At 38.9% G+C, this 25,860-nt stretch overlaps 2 protein-coding genes and 3 non-coding genes across 5 annotated transcripts; 2 read left to right on the forward strand and 3 right to left on the reverse strand.

The window, feature by feature from the left end:
* Positions 1 to 2,307: 2,307 nt before the first annotated feature.
* Positions 2,308 to 2,396, forward strand: trnat-agu. The gene is given in 2 exon segments: positions 2,308 to 2,345; positions 2,361 to 2,396. It is a non-coding gene; the product is annotated as a tRNA-Thr (tRNA).
* Positions 2,397 to 3,269: 873 nt separating this feature from the next.
* On the reverse strand, positions 3,270 to 3,341 carry trnap-agg. The gene has a single exon. It is a non-coding gene; the product is annotated as a tRNA-Pro (tRNA).
* Positions 3,342 to 4,296: 955 nt separating this feature from the next.
* LOC116312691 (proteasome maturation protein) lies at positions 4,297 to 5,882 on the reverse strand. Its single transcript, XM_031730150.2, has 6 exons — positions 5,773 to 5,882; positions 5,354 to 5,451; positions 5,162 to 5,222; positions 4,868 to 4,969; positions 4,681 to 4,774; positions 4,297 to 4,585 (listed from the first exon to the last, which is right to left on the reverse strand). The coding sequence occupies exons 1-6, from the start codon at positions 5,848 to 5,850 to the stop codon at positions 4,518 to 4,520; spliced, it is 501 nt and encodes a 166-aa protein (XP_031586010.1). The 5' UTR covers positions 5,851 to 5,882; the 3' UTR covers positions 4,297 to 4,517.
* A 158-nt stretch (positions 5,883 to 6,040) lies between these two features.
* trnac-gca lies at positions 6,041 to 6,112 on the forward strand. The gene has a single exon. It is a non-coding gene; the product is annotated as a tRNA-Cys (tRNA).
* A 793-nt stretch (positions 6,113 to 6,905) lies between these two features.
* Positions 6,906 to 9,866, reverse strand: c9h11orf65 (chromosome 9 C11orf65 homolog). The gene is made up of 9 exons (XM_031730129.2): positions 9,747 to 9,866; positions 8,734 to 8,815; positions 8,549 to 8,641; positions 8,424 to 8,477; positions 8,104 to 8,313; positions 7,797 to 7,927; positions 7,412 to 7,582; positions 7,222 to 7,277; positions 6,906 to 7,044 (listed from the first exon to the last, which is right to left on the reverse strand). The coding sequence occupies exons 1-9, from the start codon at positions 9,749 to 9,751 to the stop codon at positions 6,986 to 6,988; spliced, it is 861 nt and encodes a 286-aa protein (XP_031585989.1). The 5' UTR covers positions 9,752 to 9,866; the 3' UTR covers positions 6,906 to 6,985.
* Positions 9,867 to 25,860: the final 15,994 nt, after the last annotated feature.

The following is a 25,860-nucleotide window of genomic DNA, read 5'->3' on the forward strand; positions in this document are numbered from 1 at the left end:
CAGTGTTTTTGCACTTCAAGTTGTCTAAAAGTTCCTCGAGTTCTGTGTTTTTTCTCAGCATGTCACTGAGCTTACTCTGCATCTCTGAGCATTGGTTTTGCAGATTCAACTGATTAAACAAGCATGAAACTGGATGAGTGGAGAACAAAAGAAGCTGTTTCAGACCTACCCCCCCACTATCTACACCAGCTGAATAGCTTCTGAAAGTCACATCTTTAAGAAACAGACAAGTCCCCACACAGGACCTGAGAGATGCATCTGAACCTTCAGTTCACTCCGAGATCACACATGTGCAGGAGAACTGAGTGCTGCTGTCAGATTGAAAAGTGCTTTAAACATGATGATACTGTCTTTGTTAAACAGCAGAATAGGTTTATAAAGTATCATTACCTAAAAATAGTGAAATAAATATCTCTAAATCTACTAAATGTAGCATTTTAAATTTTGGACAGTTTACAGCTGCTGATTAAACAATAGAGACAGATGTGTAGTAAAACATTTATTTAGTGTTTCAAGTCAAAAACAAACAGAGCAGAGATACAGAGAAAGTCTTTTGGTGAAAAAAAGAAGATACTGAACGTTGAGTTTCCCCTTATGATGTGTGTGCAGTTGGGTGAATGAGGCTGCGTTGAGTGTTCAGACTGAGTAGAAATGCACTGTGCTTGTCCATTTACATCCTTTAGATCCAATCTTGACTTTTTTACCCGCTCAAATAATAAACCAGTACTTTTTTCTGTATGTAATATAATCTAAAGCACCCACAGTAACATTTTCCACCATACGATTGTGCTCTAAGGTCAGCACAGTGACGCAGTGGTTAGTTCTGTTGCCTCACAGGAAGAAGGTCCTGCATGTGAATCTGCTGTTTGCATGTTGTGTTCTCTGAGGGTGCTCCGGCTCCCTCTCACAGTCCAACAACTTGCTTTTTTAGGTTAATTGTTGATTCTTTTGGGAATTACAATAATCTATTGGGAATGTGATCATGAGTGGTGAACTGTCAAGTGTGTAAGCTGAGTTTTACCTCGTGACAGCTGGGATACTCTTCAACCCCCTCTCCAGCAACCCTTAAGTGCTTAAGAGGACGGAAGAAGGAAAGGAAGGAGGATAACTACACTTTATGATCTCAGCTGTGATTATTAAAGGTTTGTGCTTTCTAGACATTCCCTGTAATGGAAAGAGCAGAGGGGTGTGGTACTTCGTCACAGCCAGAAGGAGGCACTGTGGAACCATCAAACAAAAGACCCCAGTGCTGATAAGGCAACATGCTGTCTATTACCACCAGGTATGAGGACACAAGGTAGGTGTCAAACTCACCTGATCCATCCTCAGTCGCCCCAAATGAGAGTAAATGTGTTACTTTCCTTCAAGTCCTGTCATATTATTTTGTATGCACAAAGGTTTTAGAACAGAAATATCTTTCCCACCACCACAGCGATGACAGGGTTGGGAAGTGGATCCATCTGTGTCGTTCTGCTTCTAAACAAAGACACAAAGACAGTGTAAGTCAGGGAATTCCTTTAACATAAATTTTCATTTTAAATAAAGCATAAAGTTAGAGGTGGACCAGGTGACCCTGAATCCTCCCTTAGTTATGCTGCAATAAGACTCTTCTGATGTCACTTTTCTGACTATGTGTTTATACACCACTCTGCATCTTATTATTAGTTATTATTATTCTCTTGCTCTCTTGCACAGCGTGGCGCCCCTTACCTGAGCCTGGTTCTGCTGGAGGTTTCTTCTTTTTAAAAGGGAGTTCTTCATGGCCACTGTGGGGTATGTGTTATTGTAGGGTCTTTAGCTTACAGTCTAAAGATTTGCAATTTTATTTATATAAATAAAATAGAATCGAACTGAAAATTGTAATGAAAAGCAAAACAATTTCAAACAATAAAAACTAAACTAAAATACATAAACTCACAATGGAAAGTAAGTGAAACTAGACAAAATTAAAAACAAATGAAAAAATGGAAAAAATGAAAAAGCAAAACTACAGTAACTCTGCAGTTACCCCACCCACTGTTGTAGAAGCTGACTAGTGTGAGTGGGCATCAAGGGGCAATGGAGGAGGCTGACTGAAGATGAGCAGCCTGACGTTTAGAGTGTCGTGGAGAGTTAGCAAAACAAAAACACCGTCCCACTTTTAACCCCTGACTTTGGCACACGTCGTCTCTTTTTATGCGACAACCTCTGGTGATTAATATAAGAAACAAGATTACCTTTCATGTGTTTCTGTTTAGGCTCAAATCTATTTAATGGTTGGAGGTTTTCTCAGTGTTCATCAGTCACTGATCTGTGTGGCATGTATGTGGCACTGTGGCTTAGTTGGTTAAAGTGCCTGTCTAGTAAGTGTTAAACTAGAAAACAGGAGATCCTGGGTTCAACTCCCAGCAGTGCCTAAAAGTTAGTAGTTTTGTCTGTTCTCAGTCATCCCGGGCCTGTTAGTCTAAGGAGCTTTGAAAGATGAGTGTCTGGATTCCTTTAAGGGACACATCCCACTGGTGTTTAAATACCTGGGACTCTGCACCATTTCATTTTAGCAAGGGTCTCAAACTCGCAGCCTCACTCCTACTTGCAGCCTGTATATTGACCTGAAGAAATATAATGCAATTTCGCCATTGAAGTTACTTTTGTTGTTAGGGAGGATTTGTTTGTTGTTGAGTGCAATGTAAAAATAATTTCTTTAAAAAGCACAAAATGATTTAATATGAAGGCAATATGAGCAGAGAGCACAAACTTGTTGAGGGATTGGCTGTTAGTTCAGTGAGAGAGTTATTTGTAAAGTAAACACTTTTCACTAGCAGTCAAAACTAATGTGTACACTTAGAGACCATTTTGACGTTTGACCAGAGTGCTCTCTCGGCTGCAGCGTAATATTAAAATCCACTTCAAAAGACACTCATCAAATGTTTATAGTTTATTTAAAAACTTCAATGACACTGGCCAGAAAGAGAGTACCAAGTTGTTTATTTGGTAGTTCAGTGAAAGGCTTCAGTTAATTAAGAGTGCGAAAATAATTAATTCACCTTTGCAGTTTTGTCTTGTTATTCAATATTTGAAAATAAAAAAGGAACACAACACTAGATTTTTGGGAGTATTTGTGGGTGTTTTCTATTTGGCCAAGGCCAATGATGTCATTTATATCAGATCTCTTAGCTGCTCCTAAATGAGATACTATGGGAACATGTGTGATTTGCATCTGTAGAGAACATCTCACTGACTGCTGGATCAAATAGAGGCTAAACAACATTTTGGTCCTGTAGACAACATATGGGCTCGTCCGGGATTTGAACCCGGGACCTCTCGCACCCTAAGCGAGAATCATACCCCTAGACCAACGAGCCACACAAAAAAATGCACCAAGTCCTTTTCTGAAAGTCACACATCAGAGCAAATGAAGAGGCATGTATGAACGACTGTCTTGAAAGCTACCAGTCAAAAGTTTGGACACACATTGTCATGGTTTTTCTATTTTGTAGATACAAACTGAAGTCATCAAATAAATGAAGCAAGAAATATGGAATCATGTAGCATCAAAAAGAATGATAAATAACTAAATATGTTTTATATTTTAGATTCCTGAAAGTAGCCACACTTTGCTTATTTCAGTGCCACAAACCCTTAACCTTCTCTCAATGAGCATCATGATATAGTCACCGGAAATGGTTTTCACTTCACAGATGTGCCTTTTTAGGGTTCATTTGTAGGATTTCTCTTTAGCACATTTTCACATGAGCATCATACATCACCCAGAAAAACATCAATCACAAACCTATACTCTGCGTTTTTTCAACTCGCTGCAGATGTTTGATCAGCCCATGCCACCAAGCAGCAGCCATTATGAATTCAACCTCAGTGATTTCCACCCTGCTATTAATGTTAACAACCCCGGGCTTCACAGTGCAAATTTTAAAAGAGAAAGTGGAAAGCCTTGCCAACAGCTCCTTAAACTCTAAATGGAGAGTACAGTCGTATAAACATGCAATTAGACTTAAATAACATATTTGAAGAATTTAATTGTGGGATGAAAAAGAACGATTTAGATATCAATGACTTTTTAAAGGACACTTCAAGTTAGGCAAATGAAGAATGAGTGAAGTGAAGAATAACATGGCTTAAAATACAAGTGTTGCTCTTTATTAACCTGTTGCATTGGCAAATCAATGTTAGCTATAAAGGTGAACATACTCAGAGTGGGTAGTGAGGCTTTGTTACACCTTCTCTCTGAACACATGCCAGGTAATTTTATCAGCGCAAGCTCATCTAAAAATGTAAATAACTGATCAAATGAACCAGGACAATGAGGAGAGTCATGAAGTTTATTAGAAATAACCAAATTAAATCATACAAAAGCAGCCTGTGTGAGTGACTCTTTTCAAGATCACTACACACACGCACATGTCCTGCTCAAAAGTACTCCACAACTAAAACTCTCCACCAACTACTAACTTTGGTTATGGAGTTGATAAACAAATGTATTCATACATAATAATAATATGGATCTGTGTGCCCAACTCTGTTCACAACAATCCCAATTTGTACTCCACCATCATGTGTGGCTCACCCATCACTTCACTCTGGGTTGGATCTATAAAGGAAAAAGACAAAAGCACAGTATAAGCTATGGTTTTATGTCAACACACATATCACTGAAGGTGTAAAAGGGAAGGACAAGGTTCCCACCGTTGAGGACGTCTTCAAATCCAATGGACTCATCGCTGTTTCGCAGCGTATCGAGAGCCAAATTTGAGCTCTGTAGGAATGGGAGACGCTGGATCTGGAGGGAAGAAACAGTTGGTGTCAGGACTGAGAAGGAAAAAAGAAAAACAAAACAAAACAAGAGAACACCCTAAAAAAGGACTGCAGCTACCTGTCGGGCCGCCCTGTACTCCATTTGCAGTTTGAGAGGAGCGTGAAGACCCTGGATGTTTCTGAGTGTTGAGAAATTCATCTTATCCTGGTTCAACTGGAACTGCTCATGGAGAAACAGAAAACAGTGAGATACCCAGAGAAACGTATTTTTACTACTTGCCCTTTGTGTCTATTGTGATTAAACTGAGCTGCATTTGACAAAAAAAGTAATTTTTATAGTAAAACCAAGCACAAAACACAAATACCATTTAAGCATTTTATGGAGACAGCATTAATTGGTTTAATGACTCACATTTTTTTCTGACAGCTCCAGCGGGTGGCTTGGAAGCAGTTCATTCTTAACACTGGTAAATCTGTTTAATAAAAGTAGTAGAGGAAAAAAAAGTGTTACAAAAAGCACGTTGTTCTTTATTTGGGGGCTAATACAAAAATGTGTTTTTTGAGGTTATCATGCAACTGTGTTTCATTTTTAACAGTTTCTCACCCACTACGGAGGGAGTCCTGCACTCCGTAAGCTCCCTGTGGAGAGAACCCAGCCACAGGTACACTGTCCTTAAGCTGAGAGCGAAGTCCTCTGGAATTCTGTAGTCCACATCAAAGACATACATAAACCATTTACATTTGATCACACTTAGCTAATGGCTATCTAATGTAGCTAATAGCAACAAATACTGGAAGTTGTATTTATCTAAGGGACCTTGTGGCTAACCTAAGCGCTAGCTGGCATTAGCTCGAGTGACTAATCAAATTCACAGCTACTCAGTTTGGGCACGGTTAAAGACAAACAGCTTCACCACCGAGACTTCAAATGATCACACAGATTATTAAAGCAAAGAGAGTACGCAACAACAAGGCTTAAGATATTTAAAAAATATGGTATAGGCATTAAAAACGCTATCATACCATTGTCACTTCGTTTGTTCCCCTTTCCTTTCGATACACTGCTGTATCCGGTAGCGTCTCGTTTTGATGACGACACATCCGCTGATGGCGTTATGTACAGAACCACGTCTTTCCAGTTAAACATACTATGGTGTGCTGTACAGTATCTAAAGTATACGAAATCAATTCGTTATCACTTAACTGAAGATAGAAACATGAACTGCCAACTTCGTGTGGGGAATGATTATGATCATGATAAATACGTATGCGTCCGCTGTGCTAAACGTGAGGGGGTATAGCTCAGTGGTAGAGCATTTGACTGCAGATCAAGAGGTCCCCGGTTCAAATCCGGGTGCCCCCTGTTTTCCAATTTTGCGTTAGTCATTTGCAAAACTTTAATTTATCACTTTAATGACAAGTACAGCTTTTGGAATTTAATGATAATAATAATAATAATGATAACAGCCAGAATATCTGTTACATCAATTACCATACTATGTAGCATTACATTTACAGATATATGGCTTCAATTAAACAAGTAACAAGTAAGGCTGACCTGTAAAATGCACTTCTCTCTACAGTGCTACAGTGTGCTCCCACAATGAGCTGAACACCCTCGGATATCAAGTTAAGAAACACAAAAGCCATAAATACAGTTAGATCCAGTTGGGATTGTCATTTTGCCTTCATATACCACCAGCATATATTTGAAATTGAACAGTCAAGACGTGATTGAAGACAAGGTGAGTCATTTTCATGCAGCACTGGATTTTAAGATGAAAGATGAATTTTCACAAGAAGTATTGGAAAATTGACCAAATGTCTCATTATTCCATGAGAAACTAAGGATGTGGAATTGATTCAGTAGAAGCTGGTGATCTGCCAATTCAGTCACCTCAGCAATCCATAGGCACATGGTGATTTCCAGCTATCAGACGGATACAAACACACCGGATATCAGCTGTACGTTGATTTGCAGATGTTTGCGAGCTGATGATTAAGGACAATTTTTGGCAGTCTGACTGTCTGGAATTCGGAATGTGGTTTAACACACTGTTACTGTAACAAACTATAGTCTACACACTAACAAAAAATGGCACACAGTGATGTCTACTTATATGACAGACTAACAAAGACTGTAAACAACTGCAAGTTTCAGACTTTATTAAAGTGAATACTGCAACAATAACAGTGTGGCACACTCCACTTCGAGACTGCACAGTTTTAACATAAATCATGTTTGTTCTGCTGCCAGCTCGTGTGGATCTAACCTGGGTGGGTGAGAAGGGCCATCTGTAGGAGATATGAGAAAAAGGTGATGAAGAAAAAGGAAGACAGAATAGCATGAGACTGGATTATCAGGATCATCCAAAGACTTCCAAAGCAATCTACATGATGTTGCCATGTTAGCTATCAATTTAAAAAAATCAGATGGCAGCACAGAATACAGTATTTAGGGAATATTTTTACCTTTGCTCTGCTCAGAGGAGTAACTACAGGCCAAATGTCTCCATTCCTCCATATACCTGCACAGGCAAGAGAGGAAAATTCATACTCGGTGGTGGTGGTGGTGGTGGGGGGGGGCGGGGTACATCCTACGATGCGGGAAATTATAAGAAAAATTACAAATGCCACAAACATTCTAATCAGTGTGCCTTACTCCTCGAAGTTTAGAGTGTTGGTCCAGGCCAGCAGCTCATCCAGCTCCCATTCCAGTATTTCATCATCTCCTTTCTTTTCAACGGTCTCCATGAATTCCTGGGTGGAACTCTCCACCAGGGCCGCCATGTGTCTGTGCTCCGCATGATCCTGCAGACGACCCTCTTTATACCTGTATGTAAGGAACAGGAGTGACAGCTCATTTAGCACAATTAAAGCAACACACCATTATGTGTTTGTTAGCAAAGATGTGATTCTATAAGGGGGAGGTTTCTATCACTATTAATAAGTAACAGACACAAACTTCAGATTGCATTTACATTATTGTGATCACTGATGCCACAGTGGTTTTCTCGCCAACTGTTTCATTTCACAAAAGCACTTACATCTGCTTCAGCCATTCAATTTTCTTTCTCTTCCTCCACCTCTCTAAATCTTGCTTCCGCTGCAACTTGGAGTAATGAAAGTCCATTTTTTTGTCAGCACCGATCTCTGCAGGCTCACATGCCAAAACCACCTAAGAGAGAAGACGAAGCAAAAAAAAAAAAAAAAAACAGACTTGCAGAACTTTGGCTTTTAGAGGCTTCCTGTTAAAAAGCATTTGTAAACTTGCTGTAGCTCTTTGGCTCCCTGTTTCTAAACAAATGGCAGAACTTGACTAAAGCAGAACAAAAACTCATTTTTGTTCCTCACCTTGTTACAGAACAGCCTCCAACTATTGTTCTCCATGCGCTGGTACCAACCCAATCGGTCATCCTTTGCGACGGCTGGGCCTTTGTTGGTCTTCTGGGCCACAAGCTTCCTACGGCTTTGCTTGGTGTAGTCTTTCGGACTGCCTGCACACACATCCGTAATGGGCCGATGGGTGAAGATCTTGTAATAGATATTGGGAGGAAAGTTGATCTAAAGTGGCAGAGAGGTTAGATGTCAGAAGGCATGTCTCTAATATCATATCCATATAGCTCCTGAGTGATCTATTCCTGACCTATACTATTTCCTCTCTGAGCTCTTACCCCTCCAAGTCGAAATCTGATAAACACTCCAGCTGCAGCATCCAGTAGTTCGGCCTGCCACAACAAAATCACATTTCATTTTGTTTGATTTGGTTTTATTTCATAGGGGTTGCAATTTCCATTACCTCTCGAGGATTGACAGTTTTGAGGATGGTCTTTGGATCCCGCTGTTTGCAGTAGAAAATCAGCTCTTTGAAATACCTGAAGACTTCACTGGCCTGCAATTTGGGTAGATAAAAACAAGTTGTGCCTACAATTGTGCACATATGTGAGTCTGTGTTCCCATAGCAGTAGTAGCAGATGCTCCTACCACATATCCTCTCCAAGCCCTCTGAATTATTCTGGCTGCCACCTCCTGCAGTGTCCCTTGTTGGGGCTCCTCCACCTGCAAGCTACAGAAGAGGAAACATGAGAAGGAAGGACAAAGAGACCGATTATTTTTTACATTGCAATATATTGCATAATGTATCTTATGATGAGTTCTACTGATGAGAGAACCAATAGTGGAATATTTACACTGACTTAGATACTTATTTTTCGTATAATCTGGTGGTATGCACTTTTACTTTATTCAAATTTTAGTAATTTTAATTGACTTTATATTGGTAATTCACCATACTTTTTCTTTAGGAGGAATTAAGCTGATTTTTTTAATGTACGTTTTCCATTACTTTTAACCAACTGTTAAGGTTAACTGTTATTAGGACTTTAAATATAAAAATGTGCAGTCATTTTCTAAAATATCATACACAGCAGCACATTAGTTGCCTATTAAATTGCCTTAGTAATACTATGCCAGAATAATAACTTATTCAAGCAATTTCTGACATAGCATATTGGTAATTACTGTGATAAAATAAAAACGGGTTTTCAGTGCGCATGCGCCGACCAGCATGCAGCCTGTCACAGCTTGCTACAGTTTCTCTTGCTTTTTTCTCGTTAGTTTAGCTTTTTTCCCTTACTTGTACTTTCATCTGTTTATTATCTTTCCCCCAATCATGTGGATTGAGAGAGTTTTTGTTCTACATAATTTCCCCTATGGATCAATAAAGTATTCTGATTCTCTGTGTGTATGTATCAATAAAACGGCATAAAAACTTCTGCATAATGGAAAAGTCATAAAAATGTTGTCCCAACTATGTACAATACAAAAATAAGATGATTTAAAGTTTGCAATTTATCTGGGAACTAAGCTAAGGCATCAAACAGCTAACGTTAGCTAACTTAAGCCAGGGAAATAAAATCTACAGTATTTACATTGTGTGATACACACGTGACTTCTTATCATATGCAAACGTCATTATGATGTAAAATATACATCACCTCATGACTGCTGCCAATAAATGTCTAAACTTATCAGCTGATGACAGCAGAAGCTTTGAAAATATCTCAGTAAGTTACTTGGCAACATAGCCTGACATTAATTAGTCTTCCGGAAAGTACTTTCAAAATAAAATGTTGTTTTGCTCAGTCGTATTACTTAACGGTAGAACATAGAAGTTCATTATAAGTCAAGACCAAGACTGATATTTTACAAGCCCAGGTACAAATAAATAAATAAATAAATAAATAAATACATAAATAAATAAATAAAAATTAGATACATCTCTATAGGTCTTGACTTTAGCCCTTTTTTGCCTTAAGAATTGTCTTAATTCTTCATGGCATAGCTTCAACAAAGTACTGAAAACATTCCTCAGAGATTTTGGTCCATATTGAAATGATAGCATCACACAGCTGCTGCAGATTTGTCCATGTTGTGATTCTCCCTTTCTACCACATCCCAAATGTGCTTAATTGGTTTGAGATCTGGTGACTGTGGGGGCCCTTTAAGTACAGTCAACTCATTGTTAGGTTCAAGAAACCAGATGATTAAAGTTTTGTGACATGGCATGTTATCCTGCTGGAAGCAGCCATCAGCAGCCATGGTCAGAAACAATACTCTGGCAGGGTGAGGCACTGGATATTTGATCTTTTTTGGACCATTCTGTGAGGTTTTGTGCTAAAATCCCAGCAGTTCAGCAGTTTCTGAAACACACAGAGCAGTCACCAACAACCATGTCATGTTCAGAGCCATTTAAACCACCTTTCTTCCCCATTCAGATGCTCAGTTTGACCTTGAATAGACCATGTCTACAAGCCTAAATGCACAGAGTTGCTGCCATATGATTAGCTGACGACTTATTGAACAGGCATACCTAATATAGTGGCAAATGAGTGTAGTTTTAATATCACTGACCATTAGATGGAGCTCTTTAACAAGTAACCCCAGCTTCTCTGGTTTTTCCACCACTCTTATGGTTGACATTAATCTTTAGTATGCATATATTTTCTGAAACTTTAGACTCCAACCGTATTATATGCCAAATCCTTACCTCGAACCTTCTTATTAATAAAATTTCGCAAATTTCCATTACTTGGGATTTGTTTATTTTTATCACAAAAGGTGGGCACGTCCATTAAATATGACTGTTTGAACAGATTTGTCCCCACAAAATGAGCAATACCAGTACCAGCACTCACATACTGAATCAGAAAGGAACTTTTCAAATCTCTAATGAGTAATGTTCTTTTCTCTCAGCCTCTTGACTCGAACAGCCAGGCCAGGCAGCAAGACCCTGTGTTTCTTAGTCAACCCACTCAATTAGTTTGTCAGATAGCGAGGCACAGATTCATCACCCAGCTGTGTGGGATTTCTCCATGGTAATAAGAAACTGCAGCAAATCAGAGCTCTTAATGTTGAAGTGACTTCATGCATTGGCACTAAAAGTCTACCAGAGCCCAGATCCTGCACATGAGATTATATTTCAAATACAGCATACTGAGGGAAATTTAGGAACCCAAAAGCCAAAAAAATTGCAGAATTGCCTTGTTTTATCTTGACGGTGCAAAGACAGGCGCAGGTGTTTTCATGAGTCTCTGTCTCGACACTATCAAACCAATTCCACCAAACCCAAATGAATCACATTCAATCAATCACATTCACACATAAAAACGACATTTATATTTCAGTTTCTGCTCCTTCATTTTCAAACTAAACATTTAAATAAAAAGTGAATTGCCTGCCTGCAGGCAGGCAGAATTTCTCAGCACTCTTTCTATATTTATTAGCTGCTGAATATTCAAACATGCATTTGTGGTCTATATATTATCCAGACTGCAGTCCTGTTTGCTTTCCAGATAAACTGTCCTCATAGCTGTGGACCAGAACATTTGTAGATGTGAATCGCTAACTAGACAGATGTCCTTTATGCAAATAGGCACAGAATGCATTTCCCAACCAATGCCTGTGGGCATGTAGCAAAACTCATTTCACATGTATTCAAAGCAGGAGTCTATTTCTTTTCTCTGTGGGGGATGTGCTGTCACTGTGATTCCTAACAAGGACAGATATTTTTATATTAGCTAGGCTGGTTTTTAGAGTGAATACTCAAGATATGTTGGAGGTAGTTTCAACACAGTTGAATTTTCAACCCTTTCAGTCAACCCTATGATTTGACTGAAATTTGTGTTGCAAAGGCATAAGTCACACTACATTAGCATGTACAAAAATTACTTGACTGTTAAATTTGAAGTTTGCATTTCTGATGATACAACTCTCCTCCATGGTTTTCCTTAGTTAACACCTTCAATTAGTTTCAGTTTTGAGCTGCTAAGTAAAGCATTGACAAGAAATCTGTCAAAATGACGAAAAAAATATCTATATATTGATGCTAGAATATATCTCAGCAGGCTTAGCAGATAAGAATTTTGTGATCTCTACAAACTGAATCTAAAATGCTCCTTAATTCACCCCAGTACCTCGTGGTTAATGACTTTGAAAAAACACAAAAACCTATTTTTGCTATTTTGGGATACTAAATAAGAAGCTCTTTGTAGTCTGCTTTTGTTTTTTCAGATATTTTAGCTATTGTTGACAGCTCTTTGACTAGGAGCATTTCCACCCCTAACTTACAAACTTCTGAGAATTATGTTATTTTAAAGAAGCTTTCTCTTGTAATTTTAAACGTACCATTCAGCTAAAATTTTTATCTTTTTTTTTAATTGAAAAACTGGTTTTCAATAAATAAATTTCAATAAGGACAATAGATAGTTATACAATTTAGTAGTTTTGCAGCTTTTAATGATCTCTTTCAACTGTGTTTTTGCAGGGTGGAATAATTGTACTACATAGATCTTTAATAAAAGCGCTCACTGGATTGACCAATACTCAGACCAGTCAGTGAAGATTTAAGAAGGAGAATTGTAGATATACACAAGTTGCTAAAGTCTCTTGGATTCATTTATAAAGAACTGCAAAACCCAAGATCATCAGTTCAAATAATTTTACATGAGTACAAGTTGTTTAGATGTGCCACAACTTTGTCAATGTTTGGAAGAAGATCTGGCGAAACTGTCACCCTTGGATGAAATTGGTTAGGATATTCAGGAATAACCCAGGAATCACCAAGGCTCAAGCCTGCCATGAACTGGTGGAACACCAGTGTTACTGTTAACTGTGATCTGTAAAGTGAACTGTATGGTGGTGGTAGCATCATGCACTGGAGCTGGCACTTTTTTTTGCCAGTGGTACTGGTATATTGCAAAAAACTAATATAAAAAAGAAGAAGGAGCCCCTTTTTTAATTCTATCAACTTCAACAACTCATATCAGCAGCAAAAGGGTTGAAAGTAGGCAAAACCCGACCTCAACTCTATTGAAAATTTGTGGACTGGGCTTAAAAGCTGGGAACTCTACTAATTTTGCCAAGAGCGGTCAACTACCCTGCCAGAATTACACCGACTTGCAACTTCCTAATGGAAACCAAAATAAGTATTACTGGGAGTGTATGTATATATTTGACAAATATATTTGTATCTCTACATCTACGTGTCTACAGGGGTCTATTTTTAAGTTCCCTTTACTTTTCCTATATGCATGTAACCACTAGGTCAAATCAGACTTACACATATAATAGAGTTCTGTTACTAAAAGGATGAAAAACAGCTTCATGTCCTGATACCACCATCTATTACGTTCTGTGTTGATGAAATTCAGTAGTGCATGTCCAATAGTTTCCTGCAGCTGAATGACTCCAAATCAGAATTAATTAGTATTACGCCAACTGGCCCAGCACTCGCAGCATTAACATTCTCTTTTCATCTCTTGAAATATTTAACCAGTACTAGACCAATTCTTTTAACCTTTAATCTAGAAACAATCATACATTCTTTTATCTCCTTTATGCTGGATTATTGCAGTGCTTGTTACTCAAGCATCAAAAGGTGAAACATCGTAATAGTAAAACTTAAGTTGAAAAGCTCCTGCAAGCCTTGTAACACGCTTGAAGAGGACTAGCCACATCCCACTAATGCTTGTTGCCCTTCAGCGTTACCTAATGCCTTTCACAGCTTGTTTTTACAGCCTTGAACAATCAAGCTCCTGCTTTTATGTGTGGGTTCTGCTAATGAGTCCAATTGCGGCTTGAGATTTTCTGGCAGAGCCCTGCTAACAGTTCTGAAATCTTGGCTAAATTAAAGGTGGTCAGGCCTTTTGTTGTTTGCACTGCTCACTTGTGGAGCTCACTGTCTAAGGATCCAAGACACTCAAACACACTGTAGCAAAGCTCTTGTTAAAAACAACTTTCATCTGAAAGTTCTTTTCTTATTCTGTTTTAAAAGGTGCAAATGTATCGTCACAATCATGCTGCTGACCCCAACTTAAACAGAAGACAGAAGTATTTGCCATGTCCTTCTGTGTGGACAGACATGTGGACAGATTGCTTATTCATGTTCTCATTTTCATGTCAACCTCCTGCATTTTAACTAGGTGTGCCAATCTTAGCTTTTCATATTTCTCTCTCCCACTGCTTTCACTAATTTTTCTTTTCTGGCTCCAGATGTTATCAGTATTTCAGTGCCAGGGCCCCAGAGAGATGACAGCCAATTGAGGAAATGCTTTCTTCTTTTCAGACTCTCATCAAAATGGGAACATTTCAACTCCACCATCAAACACTGGAGGGGGAACTCAAAATTTTTAATCGATATTACACCATTTAAGTCCCACAAATTTGATAAGTTCCCTTTTTGTGTTCTGTGGCAGGGAAAATTGTTCCACTCACAAGAACAGGGGAATGGTTAATACCTTAAACAGTAGGGGGCAGTATAAGACAAATTCCAAAGGGGATAAATACACAATAATGTAGTAACAATGCAAGCCCGGGGAATATATATATATTTGAATAATGTGTTATAGTCCAAGATCACATATTTGATAGATAACATGTATTATTAGAGATGTTTTTCAAAATCAGTTAATATAAATGAGTTTATTTCAGTTTCTGTGTTTGATATCTTTATATTGGAATACATATTCAAATTAGTGATGTGCTGTGAAAGCTGTATTATTTGTTTTAAGTCCGACCCACCTTTTCACGCACGACAAACACAAAAGTATTGCTTTGATGTGGCAAGAAACATTACTGTCATTATTGCATAGAAGAGACCAGTGAGTCTCATATGCTGCTTTGTCTAAGGTGGTTAGAAAAAGCAGCCGGTTGGATTCAGTCACGAGCAACTCAATGAGCCCTTTTTTTTGGACTTATTGTATCTCATTAGAGCTCTTTGTAAAATATAATGGAGGACAATGAGTTGGCGTGATGGAAAGCTGTAGTGCAGACTGTTAGTACTAATTCTGTTCGATCAGTAAAGACTTTTTACAGTGCACAAAAAAGAAAACCCGAATCACTAAACAATATCAGATATAGAACAACAGCTGAAGTAAAAATGTCCTCATAGCAAACACAGGATGTCTTCAGCTCACGATCATGAAGACTGGTGTGTGCCTTATAACAACTATAACTATGACTAAAGCTTGGTGGAGAAAAAATCCAGATATGAAGAACAATACTGGATTTACAGTTAATAATTAATGTAGAGAGTTTGTATGAATAATACAGAGAGAGAAAACACTGTGGGACTAATTATGTGTGTGGGTATGTTTGGATGATGCATCTGTAAACATACACAAGGGTTTGCATACTTCTCTGTGTCTCTGTTTACAGCTGTATACACACTGTATGCTCATGCTGCACATGTGCATGACGCAGCTAACTTGTTTGGTGTTCTGTCCTGTTTGTACATGACGATTAATCTGTCCCCACTCCAGACTGAAATTACGGATCACAGCCAGTGTCACCAGGACAACTTCTGCTTCATCACTCAGTAAATGTTCTCACCATCACACACACAAAAAATAGTAGGGTAAGGCTAAAATGACCTTTTACTGTTGTTAGTTAATTAGTTAATCTGCTGGATTGCTAACCTCTTGCTCTCTCTCACACACACACAAACTCATAAGCAGGCACATACACAACCCTGCTGTGTATACAAATTTATTGGAATACTTGGATTGCCTGACAGACTGCATCTGTCTGTGCAAGCACCCAGTTTGCTGAACTTTGAATTAGCTGAAAACATCATCGAACAGCTCACTAGTATATTGACCATTCACTATTACCTGATTCACTTGGCTAACATATAGTTGCCTAAACTATGCAGTCCAACCTTATGTTCTACTGCAGGTTTGTGTCCAGCATTCAGCCTCTATTTAGTTCTGTCTTCCTCTGCTAAATATCCCATTATGCAGCCATTTGATGCTGGGCAGTTGCCCGCTGGAGCTGAAGACAACCAGAGGAGTGTACTACAAAGGGAGATTAATGGCTTATTGAGGTATGTCGGGTTTTCAGTGTCACGAAGGTGGCTCTCTTTTTACCTGGCTTGATCACCATGGTAACTAATGCTGATCTGGATTAAACTATATTCACTATCTCTCTCTCTCTCTCTCTCTCTCTCTATCTCTATGTATATATATATATATATATATATATATATATATATATATATATATATATATATATATATATATATATATATATATATATATATATATATATATATATATATATATATATATATATATATATATATATATATATATATATATATATATATATATATATATATATATATATATATATATATAAATGTAACTTGTTAAGTCATGTATTGTTAATGGCATCAAATGAAGCTGTGCTGTGTATGTCGCATTTCCACATGACAAACTCAGTTCATACTTTGCATACCTAATTAGCTGATCTGATACCACTGAGTAGATCTTAATGTTTAAAAATGTCAACAAGTAAATTTTAGAGCTCAATGTGCAGCTGCTACATTAGAATCAAACTACACAAACAAATATACTCCCCTTTACCACCTTTTCTAATGTACTTTAGTCCCTGGAGTTTGAGCTGCTTTGTAGCTCTTTGCATTTGTGTTATGTGCTTTCTGGTTGCGTTTGCTGCCATGTTAGTGCTCTAAGGAGTGTGTTTGATTACTTGTTGGACTGAGTTTGGGAATTTCTGTCTTTATGTGTGTATCAGTCTTATTTGGTTATTTCCTGTTTTACTTTGAAGTCTTGTTTTCTGTGATGTCACATGGCTTCCGGTTCATCCCCTCCCATGCCTGTGTGCGACTGCTTTCACCTGTGTCTCATTCTTGTTGCTCATTCCCTGATCAGTGCAGTGTGTATAAATAGTCCTGGCTCTTGCCAGACTGTGTGTTAGTACGCTCTGTTGTGCTGATGATATTTTCTTTGTATTCCTCATAGATTTCTTGCTTGTTTTTTCAAATTGAACAGCTCACCTTTTGTTTTACATCACCTGCCTTTGTGTCCTGAAGTTGAGTCCTCGTCAACAGAATACAACTGCCAACTTTTAATATCCTTTATATGTCTTTATCATCTACTCTCTGGTATTGTCTGAATAAAGCTCATGGGGAGGCACTTGGTCAGTTGTGTGGAAGAGTCAAATGGTGCGTCAACCAGTCCTTCCCGTCCAACCCTTTGTGTGAGTGAGCACAGAGCAGACAGGCCGATGTGATTTGGGATATGCGGTTTTGTCAAACCAGCTAATGGTGAAGAAAACCCGGATGTTTACTTCACTTGTCTGATTAGAGGGGACTAAAACACAACAGGGAGCAATAAAACACAAAGAATGAGCTAAAAGATGCAGTTTAACTGTGTATATAAGAGCCACAGTAGGATGATGATGTTTAGTTGGGAAATCGCTAGAAAGAACCTCACTTGCTAAGACAATTGATAATACAGTCTTTAAAGAATTCTTTGAACTATCTGTGTCACAGATCTCACGAAGCCAGTTTCCCCAAAGATTTCAAATAACTGATATGCATAAGCTGGAGATTTTTTTTCCCAAGGTCAATATTCCTTGTCTTTCTGCAAGTTATGGGACAATTCATAAACATTTATTCATTGTATTCAGACCAAGCTGCATATGTAAGGGCATCTGATATGAAGTAAAATGCTCACAAAGGCAGAAGGACTTGATTGCAGGAGGAGATTGATTTTTAGTGATTCAGTGACCCTCGGAGGCTCTATCAGATGTTATGAGTGGAAGAAAAATAGATTTTGTACTGTGCTTCAACATCTCACACCAGCAAAGAGAGCCCGGCTAACGTCGCACACTGTAAGAAATTTGTTTTGGTCTTTAAATGATCGCTTAACAGATTTTTCATGTTTCAAAACGAAAACACTCCCTGTTTTTATTTATCATTGTCATGAAATTAGGAGGGAAATATAAACAAGGTCTGGGTTTGATGGGAACTCCTCCAGTGACGCCCTGTAAATCGAACTGACAAGAAATAGATGAGACGGTGCTGCGCTGACCTCTAAAATGTCATAGATACACAGAATGTACTTTATCAGATCACTTCAGCATGTACACACATAAATCAGTATGTGGGACAATAGAAATGGCTTCTTCCAATAAAAGAAATAATGGACTCAGGGGGTGGAGACAGTGAACTGTACAGTGAGGTCTGTAAGCACCATCAGTTTGTCCTTTCATTTACTTCTTTCTCTACCAACTCTATTGTTCGCTCTTTTTTTTCTTTATTTTGTTTTCTCATTATCTTCTTCTGTCTGCTGGTCCTCTGATATATAGGACTCTACAGCACAGTCACCCCCCCTCTTTGTGTGTCCTAAGTTTCTTGTCACCGGGAAGTCGTGGTGCTGTGTGGGCGTCCACGGTTTGAGGCAACTGCAGCTCTCTTTCATCCTGATGGAGGGCTTCCATTAATGACACTGCTGCTTTCCTCTCTCTCTCCTCTGTCTCTATTGCAGCGTATCACATCATCTCACATTAGAAAAGAACAGAGAGCTGGAAACTCATTTGCCCTTTTGTCGTTACTTAACTGAATACCTTCCCTCTGGTTTTCATCTCAAAGATCCTTCCACTCTTTACCTACACTTCCTCTGTCCATCTGCTTGCTCTCTGCCCAGCTGTTATCTGTCCATTCTGCTTGTTATCAAGCTCGCCTTCTGGTTGCCTGTTTCCCCTCTGCGTCTCTCCCTGAACCACCTGCTGACCCTGTCATTCTGGGTTTCATGCCAGCTGCGTTTCCGATTGCTGCAAGGGAGAAATTTCTGTTCTATAAAAAGATAAAGTGATTGAGAGTGGTGGTGGTCATCCTGTGGCCCTCCTGAGTCAAAATACAACACATTTTAATTCATTCATTAGGTTTATTATATTACCTTAAACTAACTTTTTATTGATTCGTTATAAAAAGATTCACCTTTGTGATTTTATTTCACTTTGATCCCACAGTTTATGTCCTGCACGACAGTACAGATTTACTAATGTTAAATGTTTTGTTTCAGTAACACATGTAACAAAATATTTTCCCCCTTATGCATGTGTTCACAACAAACAGCCCGTGTGTATAGATGTTTGCTAGCTATGCCAGGCTTAGCTACATAGCTCACTGTAGACTTTTAGAATCTGTCCTTTCTGTTTATTTACAGAGAAGAGAAAATCACAGGCCACACAGAAGAGGGTTAATCTGGGGGAGATCCAGAGGTCAGAGGGCAGTCCAAACATCCAATCCTCACGACCCACGCACACTCTCACGGTTTGAGGGGAAACTCTTGCTCACCTCACTCCAGGGACACGACGAAGGGGACAAAAAACCTGAACAGAAGGAAGGCAAACAATCACCGAGGGAACCCCAGAGGAAACACACGACAAGTCAACTAGAGATTGAGCCGGGGTCTCGCTAACGGTGTAGGTTAATGTTCCAGCAATGAACAGCTGTCTCTCTGTGCCTTAAGAAGGGCTGTGATTGTTCCTCCACTGCAGGTGGGTGAACAATCACAGGTGAGTAGGGCGGAGACTCAAGAAGAGTCCAGCCCACAATCAACACTACGCATACACGCAAAAACAAAGGGAGAGAGAGAAAGAGCGAAACAAGGAGAATCCACCAGGAGAACCAGGACCATGAGACAGAGAAGCTTTAAAGACTGGATGGTGCTACTGCTGTTTACCAGATGGTTAGTGCCTATATAGTGTAATTAGGGCTTCTTTGTTACGGTTCTTGTACTCTTTGTTCAGTCTCCTTTGTCGTTGATCATCATCTAAACCTGTTTAACTGGATTCCTGCTTTCATGAGGAGTTTTGCTATCACCACCAGTCACTGTTGCCTGAACCGGTCAGTTGCTCTCAGGACCTGCAAAGGAAAGGACGCCCTTCTCCACCTACCTGCTCACTTCTCACTGCTGCTCACCCATTCGCCTTGGACTTCCACTTGACAGCCATTTACCCCTCCAGACCATCTGTTCAAGAAACAAACAAATACTGCAAGATCCTATTGAACTCACCTTGGCCTCTCTGCCAGTGCACCTGGTGATATTTGAAAGGTTATCTTCTCTGGCTGCTTATCTGCTCTCTGCTCAGTATACAGTCGACACTCTGGTTTCTGAGTCCAGTTTGAGCTTAAATCTGACAGATCCTGTTTACATATTTTGTTTTTCTATGCTTTTTGCATTTGTCGATGTAGTGACAAGTTAAGAGTGTTTGTGTATAGTAACCTAGTAATCTGTACCACTGATAAGCGTGGTCTCCAACAATATGTGTTTTCAACATGATTGAGGGCTGTAAATGACAAAAAGCTAAAGATATGAAATGTCCCTGTGCGGCACAAGACGCTCAGATGGACAGGCAAGTACGCTATAAGGCCCGAAGTGTGAAAGCAAGCAGAACTATATTTTCTTTGAACATCCAGTTTGCATGTCTAATCATCAATTGCAAAGTGGTTTCAAAAAAGCTTTCAGTCCCATTGTGTCTGTTTCTGCATTCACATCAGGTGTGTGCAATCAGGAAAAGATTGTTCTGAATTACACTTAAATACTGACAAGACTGCACAACCATACACACACACACACACACACACGTGTGCAGCATTACAATCCAGAAGAAGCCCATCTTTGATTGCTGCCTTTTTTTTGTCTTGTTGTTATAATTCATTTAAGCAGGAGCCCAACAAGATTCGAGGCTTCATTAGGCAAAGCCTTCCTGTTTTCCATCAGAATGTAATTGAATGTACACAGATATCCGCCTGTAAACAACATAACCTCTGAGGGTCTCCGTTACCACTTCCTTTAATAAAATCTGACAATTCATTATGTTTGACTAATGGCTCGTTGGAATAGTTTCCTCGGGGCAATTAAATAAATGTGAGCAGTGAGGTGTGACATCATGAATTGTATAGATTTAACAAAAAATGGAGACATATTGAGGCAAATACATTTTCTGCACTGTGTAAAATGGCTTTCATTTAGAGCAGAACAGTTTTGTAAGACTTGCATTATAATGCATGTTGATGACAAATATTAGCTCAACAGAGATTAGTAATTAGATAATTTGCCGGTCAGTAATATGAGGTAAACTGTTTCATGCAGCGTGTGCAATGTGCATGATCACAGGGGTGTCTCGTTTACCTGGAGGAAAAGTTGTTCTAATTTTTAAGATGACTAGAAATTGTTTCCTTTAGGACCAGGACCGCGTGAACAGCGTGCTTTACTGCTTCCTGAAGGCATATTCTTCTGAACTTTTTATCTCCCAATTAGGAGATCACAGCAACAACAGGTATGAAACAAAAAAATTCAAAGAAAGACGTAGTTTAAGTATTCAGGCGAGATTACGCATTAGCTTTGCAAATATTTGACCAAAATTTGGAACGTGAATCAAAGACAGTGCCCTGACTTCCCTGAGTCAGCAGAAGGCAAAAAATATCACTAATTAAGAAATGCCTCCCAAAAGATAACAAAAGCCCGTGCAGCAATGGATGATACAAGGATTCTGAGCTTTGTAGAGCACTTTGTGCTTTTCTTTTTTAGCTTTTTTCTTCAGGCCTGTTATTCTACTAAACTATTTAATCCTTGTTACATGTGCAAATTATTCCACCTGTCTCTCCTCACACACACACAAACACACAATAAACACCAGCATCTCCACAGGTAAATTAAACTCCAATTTAAAATAATGATAATAATGAAAAAATTACAGAAAAGTCAGAATTTTGAACTTTTTTTCTGAGGGTGTTTCCTCTCATTTTAAGAAGATGATGGATTTGTAGCTGTGTCTCAGACAGAGTTTTGTCAAAGAGGTTGGGTACATCTGTGTATCATGTGTTGGTTACAGAAGTTGACATGAAACTATGGCGAGGCAAATTAAATGTAACTGAAATCTGAAAGTGTCCTTGTTTAATAAAACCCCAAGAAAAACCTTGGAAGAAAGTTCATTTCTTAAGGCTCCACGTTGGAAATGCCCGACTTTATATTTAACGTTTATAGCCTGGTACAAAAAATGGCTTTGGTCTCTTTAGATTTTCCCTCTTTTAAAACAACTTTACAACATTTTTTATGTTGGGCTTTATTGTCATCGAGTCATTTCAAAAACCCTGGCTCCACAAGTTGCTGCCTGGGAGAAACTGACACGTGTCCTGTCCTCGGCTTCCAAACATTTGCTAGTTTTGTGTGTTTTTCTGAAAGAAACTTTGTTTTTTATATACCTTCAGTTTTTTGGGATAGTTCTTCTGACAAATAATAATTTTAAAAAACACATCTTCAATTGTGAATTACAGCTGGACTTCCTGTTCTCAGGACCGAGGCGTGAACACTCTCTTAAAGCCTATGTTTCACTTACTTACCCCCTAAGCTGGGCACAATGCTTCGCATTTAAATTTGATAAAGGCTTGAAGGTATGCACTATTAGTGGCTGTTTTGAAGCAATGTTGCACGCTGTTTTGTCTTGTTAAACTTTGCATTGTACTGAAAGACACTGCAGGGAGCCCACTGTTCACTTTCTCCGGTAAATACATTTACAAGGCCAGGTTTATGAAGTCTAAAATTAACACCCAAAGTTAACATGACAACATTAAGCCCTAGTCGTAGCGACGACTCTCTAAGTCTGCCTTCTTTTCCAAATATGGTTTTGAGTCTGTCCTTGCCATGTTATTGGGAATCTAACTAACACATCCATTTTACTTAATAATTGATAGTTAAAAGGTTCATGGAGCATTTTAAAAGTAGCCTTATGCAATAGTTTTCCAGGTTTTCAGGAGGCTTTTCAAAGTTTTTCTTTGGACATTTCTTTGGTTGCTTTTTTTCACTCATTTTCATTCCAGTCCTTGTACCTGACCATTTTCAGAGGACTGCTTTTGTTCGTTAAGCTTTTAACATTGACCTATGAATCATTCAAGCATAAAAATTGCATCCAACTCAAGGGATAAACCAATTTTTTGTACACAGATAACAGACAATGTTTTGTAGCAACTTCACAAAAACACATAACATTAACTGGACAAGTGGAGGACAAAAGAAGAACTACCGGGCTAAAATCAGCAATTGAGTGTCATGTCCTTAAGAAACTGGTAAACAAAATCAGCAAAGACCTAATGCAGGACCTGAAAGCCATCATCAGTTTGTATGTAGGAGGTAAGGAGAGAGGTACAACAGGGAGCATGGGCAGCCGTCTGGCTCTGTCATGGTTTGGTGCTATGTTTCAGCCAGTGGTGTTGATCTTGAGAAAATTGACGGGATTATGAAAAATATCAGATTTGATCTATGATGCAACACCATCTGGAAAGTTTCTGATTGACAACAACTATATTTTTCTGCATGACATTGCTGCATAGAAAAGCACACAAAAGAACTGTATCAGTCATGGATTGGTCTCCCCAGATCCTGGACCTCAACACTGGTATTTCATTCTCTGTCCTCTCTGTCGATAGAGAACAGAACAAAAGGTAGTCAACATCTGAAGAAGAGCTTTGAAGGTCCTTCATAAAGCATGGAGAACTATTTTGACATTTATTTAAAGAATTTATAAGAGAGGTTGCCTTAAACAGTTGACGCTGTAATGAAAAATAAAGGTGGTCATACCAAATATTGACCTTCAAGCTCCTCAGAATGTGCAATGTATATTATGCTTATATACTCGATTTTCATGTATGTTTGTAGTAATAATAATAAATCTCTGCCCCTATTTCCAAAATCTTAAGAAATAAAGAGTAAGCAAAGACTTTTATAGCATCATATGTGTGCGTCCATTTACAAGACAGCCTCAGACTCATGGAAAAATAAAAGTATAAAGAACTTTTGCTACTTTATTTCCCAAGGGGTCGCCACAGCAGATGCATCTGCACGTTTGATCAGTTGCTGATTACACTTGGGACTGGCAGTACTTGCTTGTGCCCCCCTAGAGGCTGGGTTTATGAGCCCTGCAACACTCAAACCAGGGATCTGGTTTGTAGGTGAGTGTGTTAACCAGGACACCGTGGAGCCATTACTACCATGGACAAATAATGATCATAAATATAGCTAACAAAAAACAGCCCTTTTGTTTGTGTAAACAGTTGCTTTGCAGGCTTTTGTGATCTTATACTACAAGTCTTTTTATAGAAATATCATCATCTACTCCGGCTGATTCCCACTGCACTACAAAGATGTGTTTTTTTCTGCTTCTACACATACATACAATTATTTTTTTGCATATCCTCCAGCAAACTGGAGAATACAAAACAGATAAAGCGCTAAAGCTCTGCATGCTCATGTCACTCGTGTGCCCCCCATGGAGGCCTGCCCTGGGCCATGTACATGTAAACAAGACCGTAAACTGTGTGTGCTTGTATATGTATCTTTGTGAGAACCACTTTGAATATGAGGCACTGTGAGTGAGCACATTTTGCGCTTTTATAACAACCAAAGGCTGTTTGAAGGGCTTAGACTTGGTTTTAAGTTTAAGGCTGGAATCAGGTTCACATAAGGGTGAGTTTTAGACATTCAACTGTAATAAAGTTTCAGGGCTAGTTAATGCATTATGTCACTGCCAGTCCTCACACAGAGAGCAATGAAATGTGTGCGTTATGAAAAAGAACAGGTGCTTCCTCTTTTTGCAGTTTTTCTCCACTGGCCTTAAGAAACTGACTTCACATGCACTGCTATCAATACCACACACACACACACACACACACACACACCCTGTGTCCAGATTTTTTCCCCCTTTATTTTTAGCTGCTTGGCTCCTGGCTCCCTCCATTGTTTAATATTATCTCACTTATTCAAACTCTTTTTAAAGGCTTCGTAAAGCCTAAAAAAAAAGGTGAAATGATCTCAGTCGACGTTCCCTATCCCTGGGTCGCATGCTATTTTAACAACAATAAACAATGTTGTGTTCCCCTCCTGTGACCAATGCAAAAGTCTGAATAGAGATACTGATTGTATCGTGTTTTCCCGCTGTGCTAATTGAAAAATCAGTGCAATTGGGGACATCGGCGGGCTTCTCAGGGTGTTCAGGACAAACAGGAATGATTTCTTTTAAAGTGCAATCAGAAGAAGACACTTTAGAAACTGACATACCTCGAGTAAAGGTTTTGAGTAAATGTTGATTGTGAGATCAGACTTTGCATAAATGATGTGAATGCCCCAAGTAGCCCTCTGAAAAGACCGTAAACAGATTTTTAATGCGCCAACTCAATCTGCAGACAGAAATGAATGAGTTCAAGTTTAGTGGAAAAAGCTACAGACTCTACAGAGACTACAGACGCAGATTTCTCACTCTTGACACAGTCAGCAGGAGTTTCCACAGGATGGGTGTCTTGGCGCTGGCACGTGCAGCACAGCCCTATTTGGGAAGCCTGCTAATAGCTTTGCAGTCAGTCCAGAACTTCCCAAAAAGCTCCTTCAGCCAACACAGAGATGTTTGCTCTCTTTATAGACGAAGACAGGAAGACAAGTCTGAGTTGCACGAGGCTAATATTAAAGGAAACAGGAACACATTTTTGTAAGACTCCAGGTGGTGCTGGCATGTTAATGCGTTTACAATCTGGAGGATGATAAACTCTACTGCTAACAAAGTTCACAGACTGACACATATCCTCTATATGAAGGAAGAGGAAACTTTTAAGTGGTAGCAAATAATTTATGACCTCTATAGGACAAGGAGGAATTAAGAGAACCAGGAGTCTCCTAATAGAAGGAAATCAACAAATTATAAAGTTAGTTTTAAATTTTTGGTGAAGTAAAAGTCTACAAATAAATCTTTCAG

The sequence above is a fragment of the Oreochromis aureus genome, linkage group 9 (genome assembly GCF_013358895.1).
Source record: "Oreochromis aureus strain Israel breed Guangdong linkage group 9, ZZ_aureus, whole genome shotgun sequence".
NCBI classification, from domain to species: domain Eukaryota; kingdom Metazoa; phylum Chordata; class Actinopteri; order Cichliformes; family Cichlidae; genus Oreochromis; species Oreochromis aureus.

Bases quoted from the DNA above. Each gene is read 5' to 3' on its own strand.
- c9h11orf65 (XM_031730129.2), bottom strand. The intron at 8,478-8,548 runs GTAATGGAAATT...TTGTTGTGGCAG, and splicing joins AAACTGTCAATCCTCGAGAG to GCCGAACTACTGGATGCTGC. The intron at 7,045-7,221 runs GTAAAAATATTC...TATCTCCTACAG, and splicing joins CTCCTCTGAGCAGAGCAAAG to ATGGCCCTTCTCACCCACCC.
- LOC116312691 (XM_031730150.2), bottom strand. From the start codon at position 5,850: ATGTGTCGTCATCAAAACGAGACGCTACCGGATACAGCAGTGTATCGA. The intron at 5,452-5,772 runs GTATGATAGCGT...TGTGGACTACAG, and splicing joins GAACAAACGAAGTGACAATG to AATTCCAGAGGACTTCGCTC. The intron at 4,586-4,680 runs GTGGGAACCTTG...TTTCCTTTATAG, and splicing joins ATTTGAAGACGTCCTCAACG to ATCCAACCCAGAGTGAAGTG.